At 42.0% G+C, this 26,759-nt stretch overlaps 1 protein-coding gene across 1 annotated transcript; it reads right to left on the bottom strand.

The window, feature by feature from the left end:
* Positions 1-1,692: 1,692 nt before the first annotated feature.
* Positions 1,693-25,646, bottom strand: AMACR (alpha-methylacyl-CoA racemase). Its single transcript, XM_087773259.1, has 5 exons — positions 25,350-25,646; positions 22,409-22,552; positions 19,665-19,825; positions 14,366-14,552; positions 1,693-2,509 (listed from the first exon to the last, which is right to left on the bottom strand). The coding sequence occupies exons 1-5, from the start codon at positions 25,597-25,599 to the stop codon at positions 2,100-2,102; spliced, it is 1,152 nt and encodes a 383-aa protein (XP_087629385.1). The 5' UTR covers positions 25,600-25,646; the 3' UTR covers positions 1,693-2,099.
* Positions 25,647-26,759: the final 1,113 nt, after the last annotated feature.

The following is a 26,759-nucleotide window of genomic DNA, read 5'->3' as shown; positions in this document are numbered from 1 at the left end:
CTACCTTATATCTAGTCTGAATCTACTCTCTTTTGGTTTAAAAACATTACGCCTTGTCCTATCGCAACAGGCCCTATTAAAAAGTCTGTCCCCATCTTTCGTATCAGCCCCCCTCAGGTACTGGAAGGCCACAATAAGGTCTCCCCGCAGCCTTCTCTTCTTGAGGCTGAACAACCCCAGCTCTCTCAGCCTGTCCTCACAGGGGAGGTGTTCCAGCCCTCTGATCATTTTTGTGGCCTCCCCTGGCCCCGCTCCAACAGGTCCATGTCCTTCCTGTGCGGAGGACCCCGGAGCTGGACGCAGCACTCCAGGTGGGGTCTCACCAGAGCAGAGGAGAGGGGCAGAATCACCTCCCTCGACCTGCTGGCCACACTGCTCTTGATGCAGCTCCGGACACAGTTGGCTTTCTGGGCTCTGAGCACACACTGCTGGCTCATGTCCAGCTTGTCATCCACCAGTACCCCCAAGTCCTTCTCGGCAGGGCTGCTCTCAATCCCTTCATCCCCCAGCCTGTATTGATACCAGGGATTGCCCCAACGCAGGTGCAGGACCTTGCACTTGGCCTTGTTGAACCTCCCGAGTTTCACATGGGCCCACTTCTCCAGCCAGTCCAGGTCCCTCTGGATGCCATCCTGTCCCTCAGGTGTGTCAACTGCACCACTCAGCTTGGTGTCGCCTGCAAACTTGCTGAGGGTGCGCTTGATCCCGCTGTCCGTGTCACTGATGAACATATTGAACAGTACTGGTCCCACTACGGACCCCTGAGGTTAACACCTGTAGTTAACATGAGTTTTTAAATTGTCTTCAGCGATTTTGAGATCAAAACTTAGGTGCACTGGGGATGACATTTGACAACATTTATTGTTTTCCAACACAATCAGATGCATCTGCGACTCAGCAAATTGTCAAATCTTACTGTAATGGTGTATAATATTCAGTAATTCACATTAGAGTGATTATCAGCTGGAAACTTAGGATGTTTTTGCTGATTTTTTATCTAATTTGTCAAGACCTACTAGATAATTCTTGCTTCCAGACAGGTGTTTATGTAGTAGAACGTAAAAGGTTTTTTTATAGTAATAATACTGACATTTTGGCATGACCCATGTAAAATGAGCTAAAGTATATCTCAGCTTTGGAAGTCTTCGTAAGCAACAAACTAATCTTCAGCAAGGTAAATACTCTGACAAAATTATCAAAAAACCCAACACCTCATATCATAATTCCTGACATGTCAGACTAAAGAAAACTGTATTAAGGCCATATAACTAATTCTTTTTAAAAAGCATATATTTTTTGCCTTGAAGGAGACTGTTTCAAATAACAGTTTAATTTTGAAGGAAATGAAAACCACCATGGAACAACCATTGTTTAAAACCTGTGCAGCTAAGTTGCCTACCATTTTTCCAAAAAGAGAGGAAAGTATTAATACCTGACAGCTCTTTTAAAATAACAAATTTCATTCTGAAGTGATTTTCTAGGCAAACTGAAATTCCAAATGTAATAAAATCAGGAGACTGCATTAGGAAAATGTAGTCAAGCTACTTAATAGAATTACTTTATAATAATAACTACAGCAGCACGTAAGAAAACAGCATTATTTTGATCATTGCTTTGGCATGATAATACAAATGAATTAATAAAATATATAGAAAAAAATCCCTTCTAATCTATGATTAAGCAACACAATCACTTGTTTAGGAAGAATATATTTTATGAGAAGTATTGTAATACATGTTGTAGTTACATGAAAGCAAAGCAACGGTGTAACTATTAAACTAAATGTATGTAACTAAATAAAAAGAAACATTTCACAGGATATGATATTTAAAGAGACATTTTGAGGATTTACAGCTGCTTACTAAGCAAACTGTGTAGATCTTCAGAACACAATTTTGGTATCATTCTAGACTGTAGACCATCCAGGTACACAAGTACATAACTCCCACTGTTTCCAATTAAATTTAAAACTTCAATAATTTAAAAAAAAATATTTAAAAGCTATATCAGGTAAATATTTATGTGTCATATAATTCAATTTTAATGCATTAAAACATACTGTATCAGCCTGAAATTTTTCTGATCTGCATAGCTAGAGGTTACAAATTAGCTTCTGGTTTACGGAATTCTATTACTTTATTCTGATAAAGTTTAGTAATCTCTTGCTTAGTAAATCCATATTCTAGAAGTATCTCTTCTGTGTGTTCCCCTATAAAAGGATCTCTTTTCAATGATGGAACAGCAGGGGTCCTTGATAGATGAGGAGCAGGTCTAGGACTTATCTCTTCCTGATCATTTTTGATAAAAGATCTTCTTTCTTTGTTATGCTCATGTGAGGCAACACCATCAAAGGATAAAACAGGGGTCACACAGGCATCAGTATGATCAAATATGCTGCACCACTCAGCTTGTGTCTTCTGTGCAAATACGGACGCAAATTTTTTCTTCATTTTGGGCCAGTCAGAGAAACTCCACTGACTGGGAAGTCCATCTGAATCTAGCCCAAGACCTGAAAGGAGAAAAGCAAAGTTTTACGTAGTATAGCTTACATAAATTGAAGTGCTGCCCACAATGAAGTATGTTCCTTGAGAAGCTAATGTTTTGCAGGCAGTCCAACGCAGCAGAACATACTAACTAAAAGTCGCTTCAAACTTTATTATGGTATCTATGATTGAGGAGGAGGGAGCAGAAGAATAAAATGTTCTATTATTTGCAATTAGACTAAGCCGCATCAGCTATAACCTTTTACTAAGTATATATAATAAACAGTCATTTGTATAAACACTTCATAAGAGCAGCAGCTGCCTAGAGATAACATTTTGTCCTGAGAATATTTTCTGTAATAGGCACTGTATTCCCTACCTGGCAGCAGCAACACAAAAGTCTGCTGAATGAGTCTTGGACTACAGCAATATACTTATCTCTTAGAAGCCAGTACATCTGCCAGAGCTAGACATTCAGGAGGCTGCAGTGTGTCCAGCGTGATTGGGTTATGTCTATGCCAGAGATGAGAAGATGGTGTGGATAGATATACCCAGATTCAACGTGCATGAGGCAGCCCAGCTGCAGGTGCCTGTGGATTAACTAACCTGCTTCTCGACTCCCTCACTCCAAACAGACTCCAGCAGCGTTTGCTGCTCTCCCCTCTTCCCAGGCTCCAACTCTCCACTGCTGCTCTTTTGGAAACGTGAAACCATAGCCCTTCCACTCACTAAACTGCTTAAGACCTCTGCTTCCCAGAAGATCGGTCGCATAGACCACCTAGGTACGCAATACACACGCTCTTTCTGAGACACAAGAGCAGAAGATGGACACATATGCTTTGTACTGAAAATTTCCTGAACTAGGCAAGTCTTAGGTCCTTCCCTTAACTAAGCACCACCTTTACATCTCTCCTGTGCAGCCAGTTTCCCATCTCTGTTTCTGTTCTCATGGATTCTGCTCTCTGCACTCCCTACCCTTCCACTCTCCTACTTCAAGGAGATCCAAGAACTGTTATGTAGGGTTTGTCTCAAAAAGGAGGTAAGAAACAAGAAAGAGAAAAGGCATTTAAAGCACGCTTTCAAAATTGAGATAGTACAAACAGAGGTACAAACAGACTCTACGACATCAAATAGAAATAACACGTGGTATATTGAAGGCTGTCCAAACAGTCACATCTTGAAATTCAGGAGCATGAACACAGCAGGAAAAATTCAGAAAAAGCAGGGATAAGAAACCACTTAATTTGAGAAATTAGAAAGGCTAGAGAACAACTATCATCATAATGCTCCACAAACAACAAAAAAAGGGAGCTGCTTAGAAAACAACAGCTCTGTGTAAAAGGCAGAGAAAATGTGGAGTTCTGCAAAGATTTTGAACATGCTTTCTTATATCTTTGGATATCTGGTATCAGATTGATGATTTCACTTGCAACTGTTAAGAGGCTTGGCTACTAGATGCCTGTTTGCAGGTAGAATTTACACAGAACTCCTCTAATCTTTATCTGTAGATAGGCAAAAAACACCCTTTCTGTATCTTCTATTTCTACAGCTTCCTTAGAAACATTGTTTCATAAGTATTTATTTGCTTATTAATTATGGTTTGGGTTCTAGCAGCCAGTCCAACATGAACAGAGCTCTACCATTACCCCATTACACAATTATATTTGAAGATCATGCCAGATGGAAAGCTGGCTGAACCTAACCGTACATGCTCTAGCAAAATAGAACAATATGCAGAACCTGGAATTTAATATTACATGCTCATTTTCCATTGACCACTGAAGACTTCAACTTTAAATAGCACGAACCGACAGCATTTAAACACTACAGCTTCTCATTTTCCAGCTTGTGCTAACCACTTGTGGTGCAGACAAACAGAATCACAGCAGGAGCGACTGAGTCAACAAGGAAACAATTACACAGCACAGAATTGTTTGGGATACCACAGGATGACAGATTTCACCCAACATAATCAAAAGCAAAGTATCTTTTGCACAGAATACCTGGTAAAGCAATCACAACCTGTTTCCAAGTTTTTTTGTTCAAATTTTCACCTAGGGATTTTTGTTTAGAAAAGCCCAGTAACCTACCCCAGTACAGACTTCAAACAATGATTTTTGAAAAATGAAAAATTAAGCCTCCTTATAATGATATAGCTTTAAGTCTCCTTTAAATGCTATAGCTCTGTTGACATATATCTGCACGTCCTTTATTAATGCAACAAATTGAAATCTCTATTTCTACAGAACTTCTTGGACAAACTGCAGTAAAATTAGGCACCTATTTCAAGAGAGAGAAAACAGTAAAATTCATTAGATAAATCAGCGAAGTTGCTTTAGTATGTTGGAAATGGTTTCTTACAGTATTTCAGCCATACTATTTTAAAAGACTACTGAGGATCCCTAGCACAGCTTTGTTCAAGATTTTCTTGTTTTAACTTGCTGATTTTCTTTCCAAAATTGTATGCTCATAGCACAGTAATTCTGAAATTATATTGTCACAACATGACCGAACAGAACCATCTAGTATGGGAATCCTTAATTTTGGCCCAAACCACAGCCATAAGGTGTATGCCATTACTCTCTCTCTAATTCATTTTCATTCTGAGAGGGAATTAAACTTTAGAATATTCCAAGACAGTAGTGAATGTTCATTGAAGTTAACTATGTAAAGTTTTTTCTGTGCTCAAACTTCTGAAACTAAATCATTTTTTAGAAAGTGACAGTTCAGCAAAAGGTTCATCAGGCCCAGAGTACTACAAGAGCATCACTGCAAATGCATGCATAGCTGTCCTCCAAGTTTACGTATTTAATTACCACAACTGCAAATGTTTTGGTGCAGCAAGAACTTGGCCCTCTACAGTATCTGTACAATGTTTAAGGCTTACCATGATAAGTACATTCAAATAAAGTTTAACATTATGTGTAACTGAGGGTGTCTAAAAGGTAATGAGGAAACTGTTCATCCACTTTGCATGTCTTAATAATAATAATGTACTGAATTCAGTGTATTAGCAGATTTTTTTATACAGTATACAATACTTTACAATCACAAAATGGAGGGGCCTGCGGAAATCCTTCATAATGATGTAAACTATGTTTTTCAAGTGTTTCATAATTTTTCTCATTTTTAAATAGAAGTCACACAATGTACAATTATCAAAGTAGTATGAAAGGAGTACTATCAAATACATGTTGAGAACTTTAGTGACTGTTGGTGCTTTTCACATCAATGTAAGTTGACACTAAATTCACCTTATGTAACTGAGTGCACACCATATGACTAATGCAGAACCAAACCTTTACTCTCACCTGATATACAAAATTTACTGTGTTGTGCATGCCTCTTGCAGCACGGCTACAGCAATACTAAGCACATATTGCTAAAAATCAAGGGAAACCTGCAGAAGCAATTTACAGGTCAGCTGAAAGACATTCTGTCTCTTTCTGTCAAAATGTTGAGACTTAACATTAGTAGCACACGTTTCTTACATCAGATTTTTCATAAGATGCAAAGGCATTTTATTTATTGGCTGACTTTTGTAGTAATACAATTAACATAAGCAAAAGGATTACAGAATGTTTGTTAACAGCAAATAGTCTATAGTGAGCCCAGAATACAACTCCTAATATCACAGCTACTACAGCAAATATTTACCATCTGTTTTATATAGCTTCAGTTTCTCGTATAACCTTTTTTTAAAAAATTCATAAATTCATGGCAAGCAGAAATTTAATTTTCCTTGCCAAGCACAATCTACAAAGCCAACAATCTTCTCAAACTAAGATGCTGTATTTTCTTAAACTTAGCTTCCCTCTGCAGACCCCTTAAGAACTTTCCTCACCCTGTCATTAACTGCGCTCTGGTCCAGCACTGGGTTCCTAATTCTGCAGGGAAACACTGAAGTGAACCCAAACCAAAAGGAAATTAGTTTCACTTTGGCTAACCAGAATTCTGTGAGCAGTGACAAATGGTTCAGAAATCCTGTTCCTTTCTCAATTCTGCAATCTTAATATCTCCAACTCTTACATCTGCAACACTCATGTCCTTGTGTTCTCAGAGAGACATAGAGCGGCTTTTGAATATATTTTATCTGGAACAGCACCAAGTTGCTCACCAGCAGAACTGACCAGAATTATGGAAAAAAAGTATGAAATAAAATTATGGAAATTATAACTGGAACATACCATTTTAAAACTACTTCAAAGCAGGGAATTAATGCCTGGAACAGACAACTCAGTCTAAGTCAAAGCACCTTGGGTTTGTGAAAGAGCAATAAAATTCTCACAAGCAGCTTTTTCTTCCCTATAACACTCAAAGGCTTAAATTCTGAATTGAATGCCTGCAATAGATATCCCAGAAAGGAAAAAATCCCTAAGCCACAAGGAGGATCTGCTGTTTTAATTTAGTACACTATTGCTTCAGAGAGCTTGCAACCATAACTACTGAAGGGGATAAATATTTCCTATGTGAAAATCTGAACAATTCATAATATGCACCTAAAATACAATGAAGAAAGACCACTTATTTTTAAAAGCAATATTGTGAAAAAACCCTGAGTTCGGTCTGATATTTTAAACAACGCACTTTTACAAAATAAACAAAAAAAAATTATTGACTCTAAGCAAGCAAAGACTGTGATACAATTAAAGGCAAAAAGCAAAATTTCCTTAGAAGATTGTACTCTGTATGTAGGATTTTTAAAATATGACCAAAACAGACTGAAACACAGGCACAGCTGTGACTGCAGTTGTTGTCTACTTACAAACAGATACATCAGTTCTTTATTGCTGGAATAACTATTTTTGAAACTTCAGCTGTTAAAATCAAGCCATTTCTGTGCATTGTAAGCACAAGGAATACTTTCAAACTTGAAAATAAAGTTGTCCAATGTGGGTCTCCCAGTATAGGCAGATGAATTCATAGCTGCTGCTTCAACTTTATGCTCTGAATTTCTGAGAAACAACTAAGAGGAAAAGAGATAATTTTAACATTTTCCTCAGTAAAGAGTTATCTAAGTAAGACAGAGACTGGTCAGTAATCATGTTATATTCCTGACCGCTGGATTCATCCATCAGAGGCTTCAGCCTCTTGACCTAGCCATGGTTCCCACTCAGGTAAGAGCCATCGCCAGAAGGGATGTGGCGACGCAAATGGAGCAGCCGTCCAGGTCTCTGACTGCAGGGAGTGCCAGAGCCTTGCTCTGGTGATGGAGGGCTGCCGAGACAGCACCTGCATGAGGTGCAACCAGGTGGAGGATCTGCTCAGCATGGTGGCAGAGCTGAAATAAGAAGTAGAAAGACTGAGGAGTATCAGGGATTGCGAGATGGAAATAGACTGGTGGAGCCACTCCCTACCATCCCTGAGACAAGCACGCCAGATGGAAACATCAAGAGAAGCAGAGGCTCCCCTACCCTCTTGCCACCAGACAGAAGGAGGGGACCTAAGAGAAGGAGGAGGATGGAAACAGATCCCTGCTCAGCGCAGCAAGCAAATCCTCTCCCGGCCGATCTCGCTCCCCCAGGTGCCCTTACACAATAGGTATGGGCTCTGAAACTCAAGGGTCAGGAGGATGAAGATACGGACAAAGATCCATCCAGCGGGTTGACGAGGGTGAGCCAGTCAGCCCCACGCATTACAACGGCCACTGGTAAGAAAAAAAGAAGGGTAATTGTCATAGGCGACGCCCTTCTGAGGGGAACAGAGGGCCTGATATGCTGACCAGACCCATCCCATAGGGAAGTGTGCTCCTTCCCTGGGGTCCGGGTCAGAGTCATTACTAGGAAGCTCCCTAGGCTGGTACAATCTGATTGTTACCCACTATTGGCTGTTCAGGTTGGCAGCAATGAGGTAGCCGAGAGAAGTACAAAGACGATCAAAGGGGATTTCAGAGAACTGGGGCGATTGCTTGAAGGATCAGGAGCACAGGTAATGTTTTCCGCCATCCCATCAGTACCCGGGAGGCATATGGAAAGGAGCAGGAAGACCCACCTCATTAACATGTGGCTCAGAGGCTGGTGCCAGCAGTGGAATTCTGGGTTTTTCAATCATGGGGCAGTTTACATGGCACCAGGCCTGCTGGAGACAGATGGGGTCCACCTGTCACAAAGGGGGAAAAGGATTCTGGCTCAGGAGTCAGCAGGCCTCACTGACAGAGCTTTAAACTAGATGCGAAGGGGGAAGGGGATAAAACCAGGCTTGCTAGGGATGAGCCTAGGGGTGGCATGCCTGTATTGGAGAAGAGATCTATAGCCCAACTGAAATGCATTTACACCAATGCATACAGCATAGGCAATAAGCAGGAGGAGCTGGAAGCCATTGCGTGGCAGGAAAACTATGACATAGTCACCATCACAGAAACATGGCGGGATAACTCCCATGAGTGGAGTGCTGCAATGGATGCCTACAAGCTCTTTAGAAGGGACAGGCAAGGAAGGAGAGGTGGTGGGGTAGCCTTGTACGTTAGAGAGTGTTTTGACTGTCTAGAGCTCAATGAAGGTAATGATAAGGTTGAGTGCTTATGGGTAAAGATCAGGGGGAAGGCTAAAAAAGTAGATATCCTGGCGGGAGTCTGTTATAGACCACCCAACCAGGATGAAGAAACAGATGAAGCATTCTACAAGTGGTTGGCTGAAGTCTCCCAATCTCTAGCCCTTGTTCTCGTGGGAGACTTCAACTTACCTGATATCTGCTGGAAATACAACACAGCAGAGAGAAAGCAGTCTCGGAGGTTCCTGGAGTGTGTGGAAGATAACTGCCTGACACAGCTGGTAAGCGAGCCAGCCAGGGGAGGTGCCCTGCTGGACCTGCTGCTTACGAACAGAGAAGGCCTGGTGGGCGATGTGGTGGTCGGAGGCTGTCTTGGGCTCAGCGACCATGAAATGATAGAGTTTTTGATTCTTGGAGAAGTAAGGAAGGTGGTCAGCAAAACCACTACCCTTTAGAAAGGCAGACTTTGGATTGTTTAGGAGTCTGGTTGAGAAAGTCCCTTGGGAGGCAGTCCTGAAGGGCAAAGGAGTCCAGGAAGGCTGGACATTCTTCAAGAAGGAAGTCTTAAAGCCACAGGAGCAGGCCATCCCCGTGTGCTGAAAGATGAGCAGGCAGGGAAGACCGTCCTGGCTCAACAGAGAGCTTTGGCTGGAACTCAGGAAAAAAAAGAGAGCTTACGGCCTTTGGAAGAAGGGGCAGGTGACTCAGGGGGACTACAGGGATGTTGTGAGGTTATGCAGGGAGAAAATTAGAAAGGCAAAAGCCCAGCTAGAACTTAAACTGGCCACCACTGTTAAAGATAACATGAAAAGTTTTTACAAATATATCAGCAACAAAAGGAGGGCCAGGGAGAATCTCCCTCCTTTATTGGATGCAGAGGGAAACATCATCACAAAGGATGAGGAGAAGGCTGAGGTACTTAGTGCCTTCTTTGCCTCAGCATTTAATAGTCAGACTGGTCATCCTCGGGGTTTTCAGGCCCCTGAGCTGGGAGATGGAGATAGGATGCAGAATGAAGCCCCAGTTGTCGAAGAGGTGGCAGTCACTGACCTGCTCCTCCACCTGGATGCCCACAAGTCCATGGGGCCAGACAGAATCCACCCGAGTATACTGAGGGAGCTGGCAGAGGAGCTGGCCAAGCCACTCTCCATCATTTACCAGCAGTCCTGGTCATATGGGGAGGTCCCAGATGACTGGAAGTTAGCTAATGTGACACCCATCTAGAAGAAAGGTCAGAAGGAGGATCTGGGGAACTACAGGCCTGTCAGCCTGACCTCGGTGCCGGGGAATGTCATGGAGCAGATCATCCTGAGTGCCATCACGCAGCATGTGCGGGACAACCGGGGGATCAGGCCCAGTCAGCATGGGTTCACGAAGGGCAGGTCCTGTTTGACCAACCTAGTCTCCTTCTATGACACGGTGACCCACTTAGAGGATGAGAGAGAGGCTGTGAATGTTGTCTACTTGGACTTTAGTAAGGCCTTTGACATTGTCTCCCACAGCATTCTCCTGGAGAAGCTGGCTGCTCATGGCTTAGATAAGTGCACTCTCTGATGGGTAAAAAACTGGCTGGACGGCTGAGCCCACAGAGTGGTGGTGAATGGAGTCAAATCCAGTTGGCGACCGGTCACGAGTGGTGTTCCCCAAGGCTCAGTACTGGGGCCAGTTCTGTTTAATATCTTTATCAATGATCTGGATGAGGGGATCGAGTGCACCCTCAGTAAGTTTGCAGATGACACCAAGTTGGGTGGAAGTGTCGATCTGCTGAAGGGTAGGAAGGCCCTACAGAGGGACCTGGACAGGCTGGATCGATGGGCCGAGGCCAACTGTATGAGATTCAACAAGGCTCAGTGCTGGGTCCTGCACTTGGGTCACAACAACCCCATGCAACACTACAGGCTGGGGGAAGAGTGGCTGGAGAGCTGCCTGGCAGAAAAGGACCTGGGGGTGTTGGTCAACAGCCAGCTGAGTATGAGCCAGCAATGCACCCAGGTGCTCAAGAAGGCCAATGGCATCCTGGCTTGTATCAGGAATAGCATGGCCAGCAGGACCAGGGAGGTGAGAGCGTCCCTGTACTCGGCACTGGCGAGGCAGCACCTGGAATGCTGCGTTCAGTTTTGGGCCCCTCACTATAAGAAGGACATCGAGGTGCGGGAGTGTGTCCGAAGAAGGGCAATGAAGCTGGTGAAGGGTCTAGAGCACAAGTCTTATGAGGAGCGGCTGAGGGAGCTGGGGTTGTTTAGTCTGGAGAAGAGGAGGCTGAGGGGAGACCTTATTGCTCTCTACAACTACCTGACAGGAGGTTGTAGCTAGGTGAGGGTTGGTCTCTTCTCCCAAGTAACAAGTGATAGCACAAGAGGAAATGGGCTCAGGTTGTGCCAGGGGAGATTTAGATTAGATATTAGGAAAAATTTCTTCATGGAGAGAGTGGTTAGGCATTGGAACAGACTGCCCAGGGAAATGGTACAATCACAGTCCCTGGAAGTATTCAAAAACCTGTGGATGTGGTGCTTAGGGACATGGTTTAGAGGTGGACCAGGCAGTTAGGTTAACGGTTGGACTCGATGATCTCAGAGGTCCTTTCCAACCTTAATGATTCTATGATTCTTTCTAGATAAGCTGGCTTGCAGGTTGAGAGAGAAAAGCCTGAGTCTTGCCCTGTAGCAATGATCAATACAAGAACACTGGAGTGTCCAGCAAAGGTTCACTGAGAAGAAGAGTGACAAACAAGACCAGACTGCATTATAAATTTTTTTCTGAATGAATATAGATTTCATCCCACTCCTGTAGCTCAGAAGTTAAGTACTATTCAACTTAATCTCTAGAGAAGAATAAAATATTGCAGCCATGAATACTGCAGGCCTGTGTTTCATCACTTTAAGACAAACATATGGGTATTTGAGTAAGCAGCTTTATTACTTTCTTTTTTCCTCTGTATTTAATACAGACATTCTCCCTGAAGAGTATTGGAATTCCAAATTCCCTGACTTCCAGAGCAAGCGCTTACATTTTACTTTGATACACTTTTATATTTGTTTTTGTTCTCCAACTCCATTTCTTGAAAGCAAAAAAATCTCAAGGGATTGAATGAGAATAACATTTCAAAGAACTGCAAAGTGTAAAACAATCAACTATACTGTCCTTTTCAAGATTGAATAGCTTAGAACTGGAGTTCACAAACAAGTTATTCTCAGGACAATGAGGGACAAAGTACCAGCTTCTTCAGCCAAGAACATGGCTCTTCCAAACTTGACATCTGATCTGAGGGCACCATATAATGCTGGACATGTCCCTGAGTCACCCCAGGAGCCTGCCTTATGCATTTCATGTATCAGCATGTGCCAGTTTGGATATTCTATGCAATTGCACAGCCCTTTTTAAGCTAGACAGAGAAGCAGCCATTTACAGCCACAGATGCGCAAGAACTTTGGTAGCACCACAGGTTGCAAGAGAACAAAGCCAAAGTGTACAGAACAAGTTCTCTCTTTGGGATCCTGCTCACCAAAGGCATACCCCACCTTACAACACCATACCTTCATTTCATCTTACTGTGCTCCTGAATTTCAAAAACTCCTGGAATTGCAGGCCCTGGCACTGACTATGCTCTTGTTAGCACAATGTAGCTGATCTGGGCTGAGCTGGCCGTAACTGCCTGTGAGAGGAATTGTCATGATTTAGCCCCAGCCGGCACCTAAACACCACACAGCTGCTCACTCACTCCCCTTCCCCCTGGTGGGATGGGGGCAGAATTGGAAGGGTAAAAGTGAGAAAGAAACTTGTGGGTTGAGATAAAAAGTTTAATAATTACAAACAAATAATAAAAATTTTAAAAAATGTAAGGAAAAGAGGGGGAAAAACCCAATAACAATGAGAGAGGAAAATAAAACCCAAGAAAAACAAGCAATGCAAATGAAAACAATTGCTCACCATCAACTGACCGAGGCCCAGCCAGTCCCCAAGCAGCAGCCCCCCAGCCAACCTCCCTCCCAGCCTTTACTGCTGAGCATTCCATGGTATGGAATACCCCTTTGGTCAGCTGGGGTCAGCTGTCCCAGCCGTGTCCCCTCCCAGCTTCTCATGCACCCCCAGCCTACTCGCTGGTGGAGCAGTATGAGGAGCAGAGAAGTCCTTGATGCTGTGTAAGCACTGCTCAGCAGTAACTACAACATCCCTGTGTTATCAACACTGTTTCCAGCACAAATCCAAAACATAGCCTACAACCTACTATGAAGGAAATTAACTCTATCCCTGCCAAAAACAGTACAGGTATCCATGCTGCATTTCAAGGAATAATCAGTGGGGAGAGACTGAGCAAGAATAAGAAGCTACTCCACTGCCACCCTCACTCAGCAAAGGTTTACCACACGTAAGTCATGCATGTACAAAAGTGGTTCACATAATACTGGGTACATCCACTTCAAGTATTTCCTTTGTTGGTATTCCTTCTACTCATTAAGCAAAACTAAAATTAGATCGAGAACTTTTTATATCCTTCATAGTCAGAGTAATGGAAAGACAATAAATACCAAATTCTTTTGTGAATTTTTTATATTTTCATAAATTCTGTGTGGAAAGCATAGCAATCCACCAAAGGAGCACAACAGAAGAAATTATTTTTAAATTAAATAACCAATAAGAAGCTAAGAGCACATCTGATCAAAAGCCTGAAGCACACAAATAGTTTCAAAGGTAAAGAGGCACCTGCAAATTTCTGTTTTAAGTTCACACAATTATTTTACATGACCCATTCTAATTTACCAAATAGATAAATCATATTTTACAGTAATATTTAAAGAGTCTTCAGTCAAATTTAAAAATTATATCCATAGCCAGACACTAAAAGCACTCTGAAATTCTGTGGTGGAAATTAATTTAGAAAGCGAACTTTGCTTCTAGAAAAATTCCAGTCTATCAAGACATATTATGAACTACTTCCAATGAACATTCATTTCTGAAACAACTGAAATAGTTTCTTTTTAAAAAAAATTAGAGCACAAATAACTGAAATTGCTTGAAATTTTATCTGCAATACCAAAGGATTAGGTCTCCTTTTTAAAGTATATTCACAATCCCTCAAAAAAAACAGATTTCCAAAAATAGTTGTTTAGCACTCCAGCCACATCATAGACTACCATTACCATAACTCCAGAAGAAACCCTGTAATTGAAGTGTAGTTTCTGAGGGTAAGGTGAAGAAGGGATGGAAAAGAAAGAAATCTATTGCTAGAAGAAGAAAGTCAACGGAACTGCTACACTACTACCCAAGTAGTTTCAAGAAGTGTTTGGCTTTTACAAAGAAAACAACATAACCGATGTCATGAATCAAAATCAAGTATTAAAGAATTCATTCAGTCATGCTTTGCTGATGTGAAACAACTGCTCCAAGCTACTTACCTTTTATTAACTGCTCATAGAATTGAGGCTCAATGGCACCAACAGCCATGAATTTTCCATCGGAGGTCTTGTAGGTGTCATAAAAAGGCGCACCACCATCTAGCAGGTTCTCACCTCGAGGTCTCTTCCAAAATTCCAAATGTTGTGATTTCCACAGGAAAGAACTTAGGTATGCTACTCCTTCTACCTTGAAGGTTTAAAGGAAAAGTAACAGCTTCAGTAAATTAGTTGGCATATTACCTTAATTCTACATAAACAAAACAGCAAAGAAGTACTACTGGTTCTGTCCTTTGGTAAGATTTTTAATAACAAGATCTCTGGTAAGCAGTTTAATTTCTTAAAATTTTCAATTACTGTATATATTGCATATGTGAAATCATCTAGAATTAGAGAATAACAAGGAGCATAGGTGTAATAATGCAGCTTCAGATGGATAACGCACTTTCAACACACAAAGTTTCCTCATTTAGCAAGTTTATAATCCTTAGGAGTTCACAAAGAGAATGTAAGTAATTAGGTGATGGGACAAGCTTCTTGGCTCTATAGAACTTCAAGTATCTGACAGCCGTCAAGCCTCCTAAACCTCTGGAAATCAAGATGCCTATACCAGTCCTGTAAGTATCAAACTTTTACCTCAACATTAACTTCTTCGGATTTACTGATTATAGTAAGACTGCTATTTTTAGAAGAAAACTGGAAAGAAATCAAAGGTTAAAGCTCTCATACCATGGGAACTGGGAAGCTCATCTTCATCACTAAGTAAAAACAAAAATTATTCTCCCACTCTCATCACTGGCAGGTACATAGACGTAGCAAGGTAATCTCTAAATAGGCAAGCGTCTGATGAATACAGCACTAGAAAACATGTTTAATCCCGTTCCAACTTGCTCCTTAAAATTTTGGCTATGTGGAGTATAACAAGATGAAAATGCAGCTTGTTCAGCTTTTCAATAGTTATCAAGCTTGTACCAGTCTTTCCAAGCAAAATCACATCCTACAGTTTTGCTCACCAGCAGAATCCATTTCCTTCCAACTGCATTAGAAAAGCTGTAAGAGAAGATGAGGCAGTAACAGTATGTGGCCTGAAACATTCCAGTGGAACAGAGAAAAACCTGAGCTGTACCATTTTGAGTATCATTTTGATTGATTCATTTTCAGCTGTGTAAAATTAACCTAATATTGTCTATAGAGAAAAGCACAGAGACTGTACCAAAATAAAAAGCTACTGAATTTTCACATGGAAAGATCTACTAGTTTCTACCGTTCTAAACAAGAATTTAAAACATGCAAATCTTTGAAGTACGCAGTCATGAAGGCTTCATCATTTAATGTGTATCACTTGGGCTCTTTCTCAAGCACCTGCCACAAGGACAGGAATACTTCTGTCCTATTTGTCACATGTTAAAGTCAATGAAAGTACTTTCATATGAGAAAATACTGTATACCTTCATCTACATGTTTGCAAAATGATTGCAAGGATATCAAAATAGTGTCTGCTTTACTAATGCTCTGATCCTGCACTGCTCATATTAACAAAAAAATACACAAAAACATTGGAAGTAAGAATAATAATAGATGAGGATAATATCAGAATAAACTCTAACTGCAAATTAGATTTTGGTGCTGACAGAACTACTTACAATACCTATGTACAGTGCTACTTAACTCTGGAAACACTTCAAATAAAATAGCACGTCTGTTTTGGACTGGTATAGGGACTTTAGAAATATCCCTGGCTGGGCAACTGGACAGCTAGCTTCTGCCTGAGGCCCACTGCAATTCAGAGACAAGTAAAAAGGTGTCTAACATCTGCACCAAACCTCCAAAGACATGCTAACACCACACACACACGCTAACATGGTCATTTTCTTTTAAAACATGAAAAGAACACCATGGGGAGACTCCACTTAGCCTAATTGCAGAATGATTACAGTAACAGTTACGTGTTTCACTTAATGTCTCCCTCATGCTAAAAGCATCAGCAGTCTCTGAGGCAGGGACCAGAACCCAGAGGCACCACCCCACTGGGTGACCTGTCTGCTTCGCAAGTCTCCTGTTCCTTCTGCAGAGTGAAACAGTTCAAACAAAACTGAGAATGAATCCACACTAACCTAATTTTTATCCTCGAGACTGATGAACGCCTCTAGGATGTGGGAGTTTCAGTTTTGAATACGTCCAGGCTGAGAAACACCTGGAACCCCAGTCATCTGTTGGACAACTAAATGCTCTTGCCATGAGACTATTATGCAAGTGATCATTACCACCATCCTCTCCTGTGGCTGTCTTTTCACAAAGATTGAGTCATGCTTGGTCAGATGCCTACCATCAGCAGAAGGCTCTGTGTCTGAGTTTGGTGTGAACCTGAAGTGTGGCCCTGGCTCACATGCCTCTATTCCAGGGTGGTGCAACAGTGCAGATGTACCATTGCGCCTACCGCATTATACCTCAGTGTCCACTCCACATCCCACTGGGCACGTGGGAACTATCGGGCTCACTGTAAGATACCTATGATCCCCATAGAGTCAATAAGAAGAGACAGCAACTAACATGAATCAGTTCAGACCAGATATTTAATTCTGCTGAGGTAGACAGCTGAAACACAGGACCTGGTGTCTACTTTTTACGCAGCGCAACAATAACATGGGACACTGTGAGCAGGTGATGCAATTCTAGCCCTTGGCCTGATCCTCTCTACCCTCTTTTTGTATTAGTTTAGTTTCATTAACTAGAGGCGTTCCTCGTGTGTATATTACTGATCATAAGAATGCTCCAAAGCCATTTTTCAGCTTTCCACATAGTAATTAGAACTAAAAGATAAAAACCAAATTTTTCTATCACAAAAATTTGGATCTCAATCTAGAATTACTAGCCTCAAAGACAAGAAATAATTAATTTTTTAGATTACCTCAGAAAAATGGACATTACAATAAAAGGAAAAAAGAAACAAGTGGTCAGCAAAACAATCCATGAAGTAAGATGAAAACTTAATAAATGTAATCCTGAGGACACAAAGCTGCTAAAAAAGAAATTCATTTTCCCTCTTCTACTGGAGAAAATTCCACCATGTGTCAGAGTCATTAACATATTCAGACTACCTAAACTGTACAACAACTTAAGTAATAGGCCTATTAAAAAAGAATGTTAAAGCAAAATGACAGCTGAAATGCTGCGGTATCGCCATTTTAAAAATATCTATTTCCATGAAACAAACTTAGATATAAAAACAGGCTCATCAACCCAGTCTATTTAACTGTCTTTGCTGTTGATGATGCATGTATGTTTTTCACCATCTCACTGAAAGTCTGTTCAAGTGAAATCAACGTATCAAAATGCCAGGTAAAGTACATCCAGTGATATGGGACAATATTCCATCCATTTCACAGGACACCAGGAACATCAGCAGGGAACTGTAAATTCCACAATTACAATGAGACAAGAAAAAATTGAAAGGGAGAAGTTCTTAGGGCTTAAAACACAAAAAAACACAACACGTTCCATTCCCAATGAGCTGGAGATCTCATTAGGACATTAGCACACCTACAGTGATTCTTTTCATAACCAATTCTTTCAATTACTTAAAGTACCGATAGTGAAAACAAGGTAATACTCGAAACTACAAGAAATATCTTTTAAAATATTTGAAGACTTGTCACAATTCTCCACACTTTTTGCCTCACAAATATACAAACTCCTTCAGTTTTTCTTTGTAGGTCTTGTTTTCAGACTCACATAATTTTTGTTGTGTTTCTCGGACTTCCTCAAGTTGGTAATTTTTTTTTTTGAAAGATGATGGCCAGCATCAGAAACAGTATTTTCCTGAGGCCTTATAAATGTTGAATAGATTAGAAGAGTTACTTCAGAAACTTTGCTGGCTCTATTTCCTGTTTATACATCCTAATACAGTGTGTATGTGTTTTACAACAGCATGATATTGTTGACTCATGTTCAGCTTGTGACTACTACAAACCCTCAGGATTGTACTTTAGCCAATTGTTCTCATGCTGCATTTGTGCAGCTAATTGTTTCTGCCTAAGAGAACTACAGAGCAGTGGTCTCCATGAAATTCAGCCAATTTTTTGAGGTCATTTCTCCAATTTGAAAAGGTCATTTTCAATTCTAATCCAAGTGTCCAACACACTGGTAGTTCTTCCCGCATGCATATCAGCTGTAAATTTACTAAACACAATCGCTTATCCACCATTAAGCTTATTGGAGAAAACACCGAAAAAACCCTAACAAACAGATGCCTGTGGAACTCCAGTTGAGAAGTTCTTCATTTTGACAATCAACTACTAATAACTACTGTCAGGGTAAAAACATTAGACCAGTTTTGCACTGATCCCATAAAATTTTCACCTAGACGATAATGCCATGGCCTGCTTCTGAGAATGTCATGTGAATTTGTCAAAAACTTACTCAAGTCAAGATAGCTAACATCCCTTGCTATTCTCCTACCTTCAAGAGCTCTTCAACAAAGGGATTTTTTTACATTAATATAATTTTTTTCAATTTATATTTAAGTCCAAATTACAGCTTTCACTGTATCACAACACCTTGAAGGGAGGTCAAATTTTAATTGCAATGCTCTTTAAAAAGAAAAACAGAAAAGGAGAAAGACAGAGAGAGAATAAACACTTGCAGATAATATAGGTTTCAAGGATAAATGTAAATACGTATTTTTCCTCTGTGTGTAAGTGGGTGGCCTTGCAATGAAAAATTCCATAGTATTCATTATTAAGCTAATTTAGCCTTTCATTTATTTTACGGCACATTAACGCAAAGTGTTTGAAATTGACTTCTTGGCAATAATCTGTGGCAGTGTAATCATTCACAGTGCTTCCAATAAGACAAGACCTGTTGCAAATTCATAAGCAGATGTATGTTGGAAAAAGTTAATGCAATTCTTTATTTTATTAGGATCGTAATTTTTGCTGTTATGCATGATGTTAATTGTTTATTATACACCCTATTTCCATACATCAAACTTACTCATAAAATATATACAGCTAATATTTTTTGAAGAAGACAGACTGGTAAAAGGAAAGATAGGGAATGGCACAGAGGGAAAGCCACAGTGTGTGTCCCGTGTGATAAGGATGTTATGGCAACAGTGATATGTGAAAACTGCTTGCAGGTGAAGGAATAGCCTTTTTATGTTATTACTTACTTTTCCTTTCCCAAGTTCTCAATTTTAAACCTTATGAATAGCTCCAATTTCCTCCCTTTTACAGACCTAGAGCAGGAAAAAACCCAAACAAACAAACCTAAGAAACCCCACCTTCCTCAAGACCAAACTTACCATACTTGCATCAATGACCTGCCCTTTGCCAGATTTCGTACGTTCATAAAGGGCTGTAACAATGCCCATTGCACACATGACACCTCCACCAGCAAAATCAGCCAGAAGATTTATGGGTGCATAAGGATTTTCATCTTTTCTACCCAGCTTTGACAGCACACCTGACAGTGGAGCAAACAAAGCAAACATAAGTATAAAATTAATGATAAACATTCATTTCTACAATTAAAGTTTCATTCTTTTCAATCTGTGCAAGTAAACAAGGGACAAAGCAAAGTTCTACCAACAGTTTTCCATCTCTACTCGGCTGTGTCTTAGCAAATAGTTACTCTTTAATTCACAGAAGAATAGAATATCTGAAAGCATATTAGCGACGATGCATTTAAATAAATAGATTAATAAAAGTCTCACAGATAAACCATTGATAATTTGGCTATATAGGGACAAAATTTCATCCAAAAAAACTTGTGTGCAATAATTCTATATTAGTACTTTGTACATGCATAGAACCTCCCTCACAAGAATTCAATAGGCATTATGAACATGTCCCAAAGAAGCTTTGGTAAATTTTTCTTCTTTGAATCTTTTAAAGTAAAAATGCAGACGTGTAGTCTTCTGTGCACATAAGCCATGAGTTAATAATCATAACAAAGTCTTTCACACCAACAACTGCACTTTAGTCCTATCCTCCCTCTTCAGCTACCTTTGGGAAAAAAAAGAGGAGTGGGTGAGTAACACAGAAAGGTTATCTCTGATTGCGTGCAACACAGACACAGGGAACCAATGCTTATGCCAGAAATCATGCAGAAAAGAAAGGGAATAGAGCAAAGGCTAAACCAGTTTACTTCAGATGGAGCTTTGAATCTGTTAGCATTTCTCTGCCATCCTGAACAACCTCTTTACTGTCACCTTACTCTTTGTAGTTCCCTCATTGCGGTTCCCTTTGGGCAAGCAAGAAACTCTGCAGTATGATCATACCTCTCCTATGTCTGTAGCCTAAGGTCTGAGACTTGCAGCATACACGGTCAAAGTCTCCTGAAAACTCCATGATTCTGATGCACTGTTTAGTTAGCTAATGGTCTAATGCACTTCCTAAGCGCAAGCAACTGAGTGCACAGTATAAAGAAGTTTCTAAAGCCTGTAGTGCAAACGTAAAGCCCTGTCGCTGACTAAAACCTCACTTTTAACAGTCTAAACAGGTCGTCACAGGCACCAGCAGATTAACATGTTTACATATATCTGGAGTTCCTCAGGCAAGCCATTTTTTAGTTAAAGAAAGCCAAAGCTCATCAGGAAAATACTCGGGATATGAGATCTCATTTTTGAGGAATGGTACCTCCCAAACACGTTGTCCTATTTCCTTTAAATAGGCAGAAAAACTTGACCTGTGAGATTTCAAGCAAAATGATTTAATTTTAGGAAGACACCACTAAATAAAATACTACTGATTAAATCAGCTCCAGAGAAAAAAAAAAACACTTCTTTTTGTCAACAGAAAGTACTACAATCTAAGGTAGCGACGGACTATGCTGTTCTGTACTGACTCTTTCCCAGTGCTAATAACAAATAAAAATATCATAATACTTTGAAATCATCTGGACACAAAGTCAAAAGTGTTTCAAACGAGGCGTCCTTTCTTTAATCTTTTTTATTCTCTGACAGTCTCACATAACGAGAGAAGACTGAACCCATCCCTGAAGAAACTTAATTCCACAACACAATGGCTCCCCATAGTAGGTGATACTGGATCACCACATTTGCAGTGCCTCTGCTCTGGCCCTTTGCTGGGGCTAAAAGAAATGCTTTATCCAGTTAGAAGCTAAGAAGTTTTGGGCCACTTTCTCTCCTCGCTCACAGGCTCGAGAAGCAGCAGAGGCAGCAGCAGCGTGAACAGCAGTAGGTGGGGCCATGATTGCTACCACCAGAGCTGGGTGATTTTGTTGCTGTTTGTTACTGCATACTTCTAGAAACATGACACTTAAAACCAGCATATTGTCTGCAACACCTTAAGGAAACATAGCATTGCCGCTTTATTTTAAGCCTACTTTCCTTTTGGTTGGTAGCAATGGAGAGATATTTACAGCAGAAAAGCACAAGAGCTCAAATGACTTAGGCTGCCTAGGTTTTTTTTGCTCAAAAAAAAGCTGCTCACAAACACACAAAATAATCTGCAGCCCTTTTGGGATTATAAGCATACAGATTTTCTAGGAGAGAGGCCCTGAAGACAGACAAAAATGCATAAAAACTTCAGCTTTCTCTTCAAAGTGAAAAACTTTTCTCAGACTGAACAGCACAAAGGAAGCAAAATATTGTACAGCCTGAGAAGACATGCTGACCCAGCCTAACAGCTCACTGCTGCTGCCAAAACGAACAGCCTGTCCAGCCCACGTTTTCCATGTGCTGACTTTTTATGTTTGTTGGATCCCTTAATGAACTGCTTCACCTCAATAACCTGGCAGAAAAACATCCTAATTTCTCCTGGCCAGTTTTTGACTTGTGAGGGAGCTTACAGAGGGTTAAGCAAGTGCCAAAGCCATCTGGAGAGAAAGGAGCAGGGAGAAGCACACAGAAAGAGAAGGAAATCCTCCGTTCACTGACAGAGATGCTTCAGATCTGCTCAGCTGTTTCAGCAGACTGCACCTCAGGTGATTTGAGCTATCTGCAAATAACCTTTCAATAAACTCTTAAGTCTTGATTTAAGGGGGGAAAAAAAGCCTTATTTGACAGAAAATTTTACAGCCTACCTGATAAAGACAAGAAATTGATGTCATGACCTGCATGCTTGGCATATTTTCCCTTCTGGCCAAATCCTGTAAGTCTAGCATAGATGAGTCTGGGATTCTCCTGTAGAAGGACCTCTGGACCAAGCCCAAGATTTTCCATGACACCTAAAAAAGACAAAGGCATGTAATCCTAATTCACGTTTATTTTTAACAAGGCTCAAAATATACATGGTTCAAAGTTAAACTATACAACCACAGAACTGAATTGCAATTCATGAAGTAATACATTCTAATTCAGTATCTGTATTACAATGTGAACAGCCAGGATGTTATAAACTACCAACATACTGCATACATTTTGAATACAAGCCAATTAAGTGGAAATTAAGCTTTAGGGTCCTTTCTTTTTTTTCATTTTTTTTTCCTGTTTTACTTCCCCAAAAGACTGCCAGACAGCTTGCTGTAATCCATGTACTATTGGATGAGAGAGAAAGCTACCAAAGGCTTGTTGAGAGAGAGAAAGAGTGAGAGAAAGAGCAAACTCTTACCTTTTCCACATTAAAATTACTTGAAATTGCTTCCATCTTTCACTGGACTATACTTTCCTTACTGTATTAGCCTCTCAGTACCCCATGTGTTCCTAGATCTTTTAGCTCACTGATGCAAATGGACCATGCCACTATTCCACAAATGATTTGGAACAACTGCACAAAAGAAAATGTGTTCCTTTGTAATGCAGAGGGTAAGGAACTTTTAGAAATCAATGAAATGTATGTTTGGTCAGCATGGGTTTACAATAATCAAGGCTAAAATTCTGATCTTGCAGATCTAAAATAGTGGCTTTAAAAGAAGCAAGTTCAAGTTGCAAATAAATGATACATTTTTATTGGCTCAGTGCATCTTGGTCAGACTATGCCATATAATCTACACTGACACTGCAGGGAGACACATTTTGCAGGGGAAGGGATAACAGAACTTCAGTGCCTATTCCACCCCAGAATCTATTACTGCAACTTGTTTCACAAGCTAATCCATAATATTACTAAATCTTCAAATTGCTTAAGATCTGTTTCTATTGTATTACTTACTGGGCAGTGCCATGTGATTAATGCCAAGGAGAAACCAGTGAAATTTCGTAAACAGCAAGATTTTCAAAAGCACAAGTGAGAACTGGCTGCCAAATAAACCCTGGTGTCACAAAGTCATTGTTGGAAGGTCAACGGTACATGTGCGTTTAAAGAAACTCTCCTGCCACTTGGGCTCTCATCTTCTCATTGCTTCACACCAGGTTCACGCTGGATCACAGACTTGCCAAGTTTAGTTACAGGCCCATAAAAGCTAATGTCTAGTTACAAAATTACCTGCATTTCCAGATTTAAAAAAAAAAAAAAAGCAAGTGCCTATAAAACCAAAGAAAACAGGAATTTCCATGATAAGAAAAAAAAAAAAATTCCACTAGAAAATAGAAAGTAGCTACCATGAAAACAAACAAAACCAAAAATTCTTAAGGTAAAAAACATCACAATCATAAAATCCCATTTTCAGAATGAAAAGCATTATCTGTGACAGAGGACATGTAAACCTGTTTATGATGTGTGATGTTTAACTGATACAGCCTTCTATTTCTAAACTGACTGCAGAAACCTCAAAACACTTTAGCTAGCTCCTCACTGAAGCATGAGAATGCTTTGGGTTGGAAGGGACCTTTAAAGGCCACCTAGTCCAGCCCCCCTGCAATGGGCAGGGACATCTTCAACCAGATCAGGTTGCTCAGAGCCCAGCCTGACCCTGATGATACTCTTCATAACAGAACAGCATCCTCAGGGAACACAAGGGATACTGAAAGAGCCCATGCATGAGCATCAGATGAGCGTCTGGGTATGGTTTATGAACGAAGAGAGCATGTTAGATCTGCTGTATTCAGAGGAACCACAACCTCTGAGACTTAGACCACTATCGGCTACATCTTACGCACATGCTAACCTTACAAATGTGAGTTGAATTATGTCAGCAGGACTGATGCCCAAGCTCATGTGTGACTCCTCAGCTCAGACATCCTCCGATGCCGTCCAGAACTATTTGTTCAGTCCCTCAGTCAGTGGGGCAAGGCCCTGTGTCCTGCTTTCAGCTGGGACAGAGTTAACTTTTCTTCCCAGTAGCTGGTATAGTGCTGTGTTTTGGATTTAGGATGAGAATAATGTTGATAACACACTGATGCTTTAGTTGTTGCTAAGCAGCGCTTACACTAAGTCAAGGACTTTTCAGCTTCCCATGCCCTGCCCGGTGCACAAGAAGCTGGGAGGGGGCACAGCCAGGACAGCTGACCCAGACTGGCCACAGGGCTATTCCATACCGTATGGCGTCACGCTCAGTATATAAACTGGGAGAGCTGGCTGGGGGACAGGGATCACTGCTTGGGAAGGTGTTGCGCATCGGTCGGCAGGTGGTGAGAAATTGTATTGTGTATCCCTTGCTTTGTATATTATTATATTATTATTGTTGTTGCTATTATTATTACTATTCTATTTCATTGTACTTCAATTATTGAACTGCTCTTGTCTCAACCCACGCGTTTTCTGACTGTCACCCTCCCGATTCTCTCCCCGTGCTGCTCCGCTGCCGGCTGGGGTTACACCACGACACCCTGGCTGAGCACCATCACAGCCTCCTCCCTGCGGCTTTGCAGGGCTGCTTGCGCTTCACAAATCCCGGCCCGGCCCGTAGCATTTTTCACCCCGTCACACGAAACGAGCCCCCGAAGCCGGTCCCTTCGTCCCACGGTGCCCGGCAAGAGGTCACAGGCTGACAGGAGCCCCCTCGGCCCCGCACCCCGCCGCCCCGCACCTGCCACCCCCCCGGCCTCCCGCTTGCACCGCGCTGCCTCCCTGAGCTGCTCCCGGGCCGCGGCCGCCCCGCTCCCCCACCCCTACCCCGCCGCTCCCCGGGGCCGCCCTCGCCTCACCGTGGCGGAAGGGCTCGATGAGCACGTCCGCCTCGCAGCAGAGCCGCTTCAGCACCTCCGCGCCGGAGCGTTGCTTGAGGTCGAGCACCATGGAGCGCTTGCCGCGGCCCTGCACGTCGGCGGCCAGGGAGGAGCGGGACACCCGGTCCACCCGCACCACCTGGGCCCCGAAGTCGGCGAGGATCATGCCGCAGAGCGGCGCCGGCGCCAGGCCGGCCAGCTCCAGCACCCTCACCCCGCTCAGCGCCATGGCGGCCGCCGGCGGCCGAGCGCCGAGACATCGATCAGAAGGGCCGCGGCTCTTCAAGGCCGCCCGGGGGGCAGGGCCGCCCGCTGGCCCGGGGCGGGGAGCGTGGCGGCGGGGCCGGGGCTAGCCCCGGCCGGCGGCGGGATCGGGGAGAGGCTGGGGAGGGTGACACTCCGAAAACGCGTGGGTTGAGATAAGAACAGCTTAATAACTGAAGTAAAATGAAATAGGTACTCGTAATAGTAACAATAATGATAATATAATAATACAATAATAATATACAAAGCAGGTGCTACATAACACAATTGCTCACCACCCGCCGACCGATGCCCAGCACGTCCCCGAGCAGCGATCGCTGCCCCCCGGCCAACTCCCCCAGTTTATATACTGAGCGTGACAGCATATGGCATGGAACAGCCCTGTGGCCAGTCTGGGTCAGCTGTCCTGGCTGTGCCCCCTCCCAGCTTCTTGTGCACCGGGCAGGGCATGGGAAGCTGAAAAGTCCTTGACTTAGTGTAAGCACTGCTTAGCAACAACTAAAACACCAGTGTGTTATCAACATTATTCTCATCCTAAATCCAAAACACAGCACTATACCACCTACTAGGAAGAAAAATCAACGCTATCCCAGCTGAAACCAGGACAGGAAGGCACGCTGCCGGGATTTTAAATAAATACAAATTTTAATCAAGATCTCTATGCTCACGGCTCACCAGTGCGGAGTCGTTAGCTCAGCAGTGCCACAAAGGGAAGACCGTCACCATGGAGGCCGTCAGCCCAGCAGCCTCCTGCCCGCCAGGAGTGTCGTGGAGCTTCAGACAGAAATGTCTCCTGTCATAGCATCATAGAATCATAGAACCGTTAAGGTTGGAAAGGACCTCTGAGATCATCGAGTCCAACCTGTTAACCTAACTGCCTGGTCCACCTCTAAACCATGTCCCTAAGCACCACATCCACAAGGTCTCCCCTCAGCCTCCTCCAAACTAAACAACCTCAGTTCCTTCAGCTGCTCGTTGTAACACTTGTGCACTAGGCTGTTCACCAGCCTTGTTGCCCTTCTCTGGACATGCTCCAGCACCTCAATGTCCTTCTTGTAGTGAGGGACTCAAAACTGAACACAATACTCAACGTGCGGCCTCACCAGTGCCGAGTACAGGGGCACT

This window comes from Nipponia nippon, unplaced genomic scaffold, assembly GCF_047370975.1.
Source record: "Nipponia nippon isolate SJK-2023a ecotype South Korea unplaced genomic scaffold, ASM4737097v1 scaffold_39, whole genome shotgun sequence".
NCBI classification, from domain to species: domain Eukaryota; kingdom Metazoa; phylum Chordata; class Aves; order Pelecaniformes; family Threskiornithidae; genus Nipponia; species Nipponia nippon.
The sequence above is the reverse complement of the archived record's forward strand: the minus strand, read 5'-3'. Positions and strand labels throughout refer to the sequence as shown.

Coding starts and splice junctions, on each gene's coding strand:
- AMACR (XM_087773259.1), bottom strand. CDS start 25,599: ATGGCGCTGAGCGGGGTGAGGGTGCTGGAGCTGGCCGGCCTGGCGCCG. Junction 19,826..22,408: donor CAATTTCTTGTCTTTATCAG/GTAGGCTGTAAA, acceptor CTCCACTGTCAG/GTGTGCTGTCAAAGCTGGGT. Junction 14,553..19,664: donor AGGTCATTGATGCAAGTATG/GTAAGTTTGGTC, acceptor TAAACCTTCAAG/GTAGAAGGAGTAGCATACCT.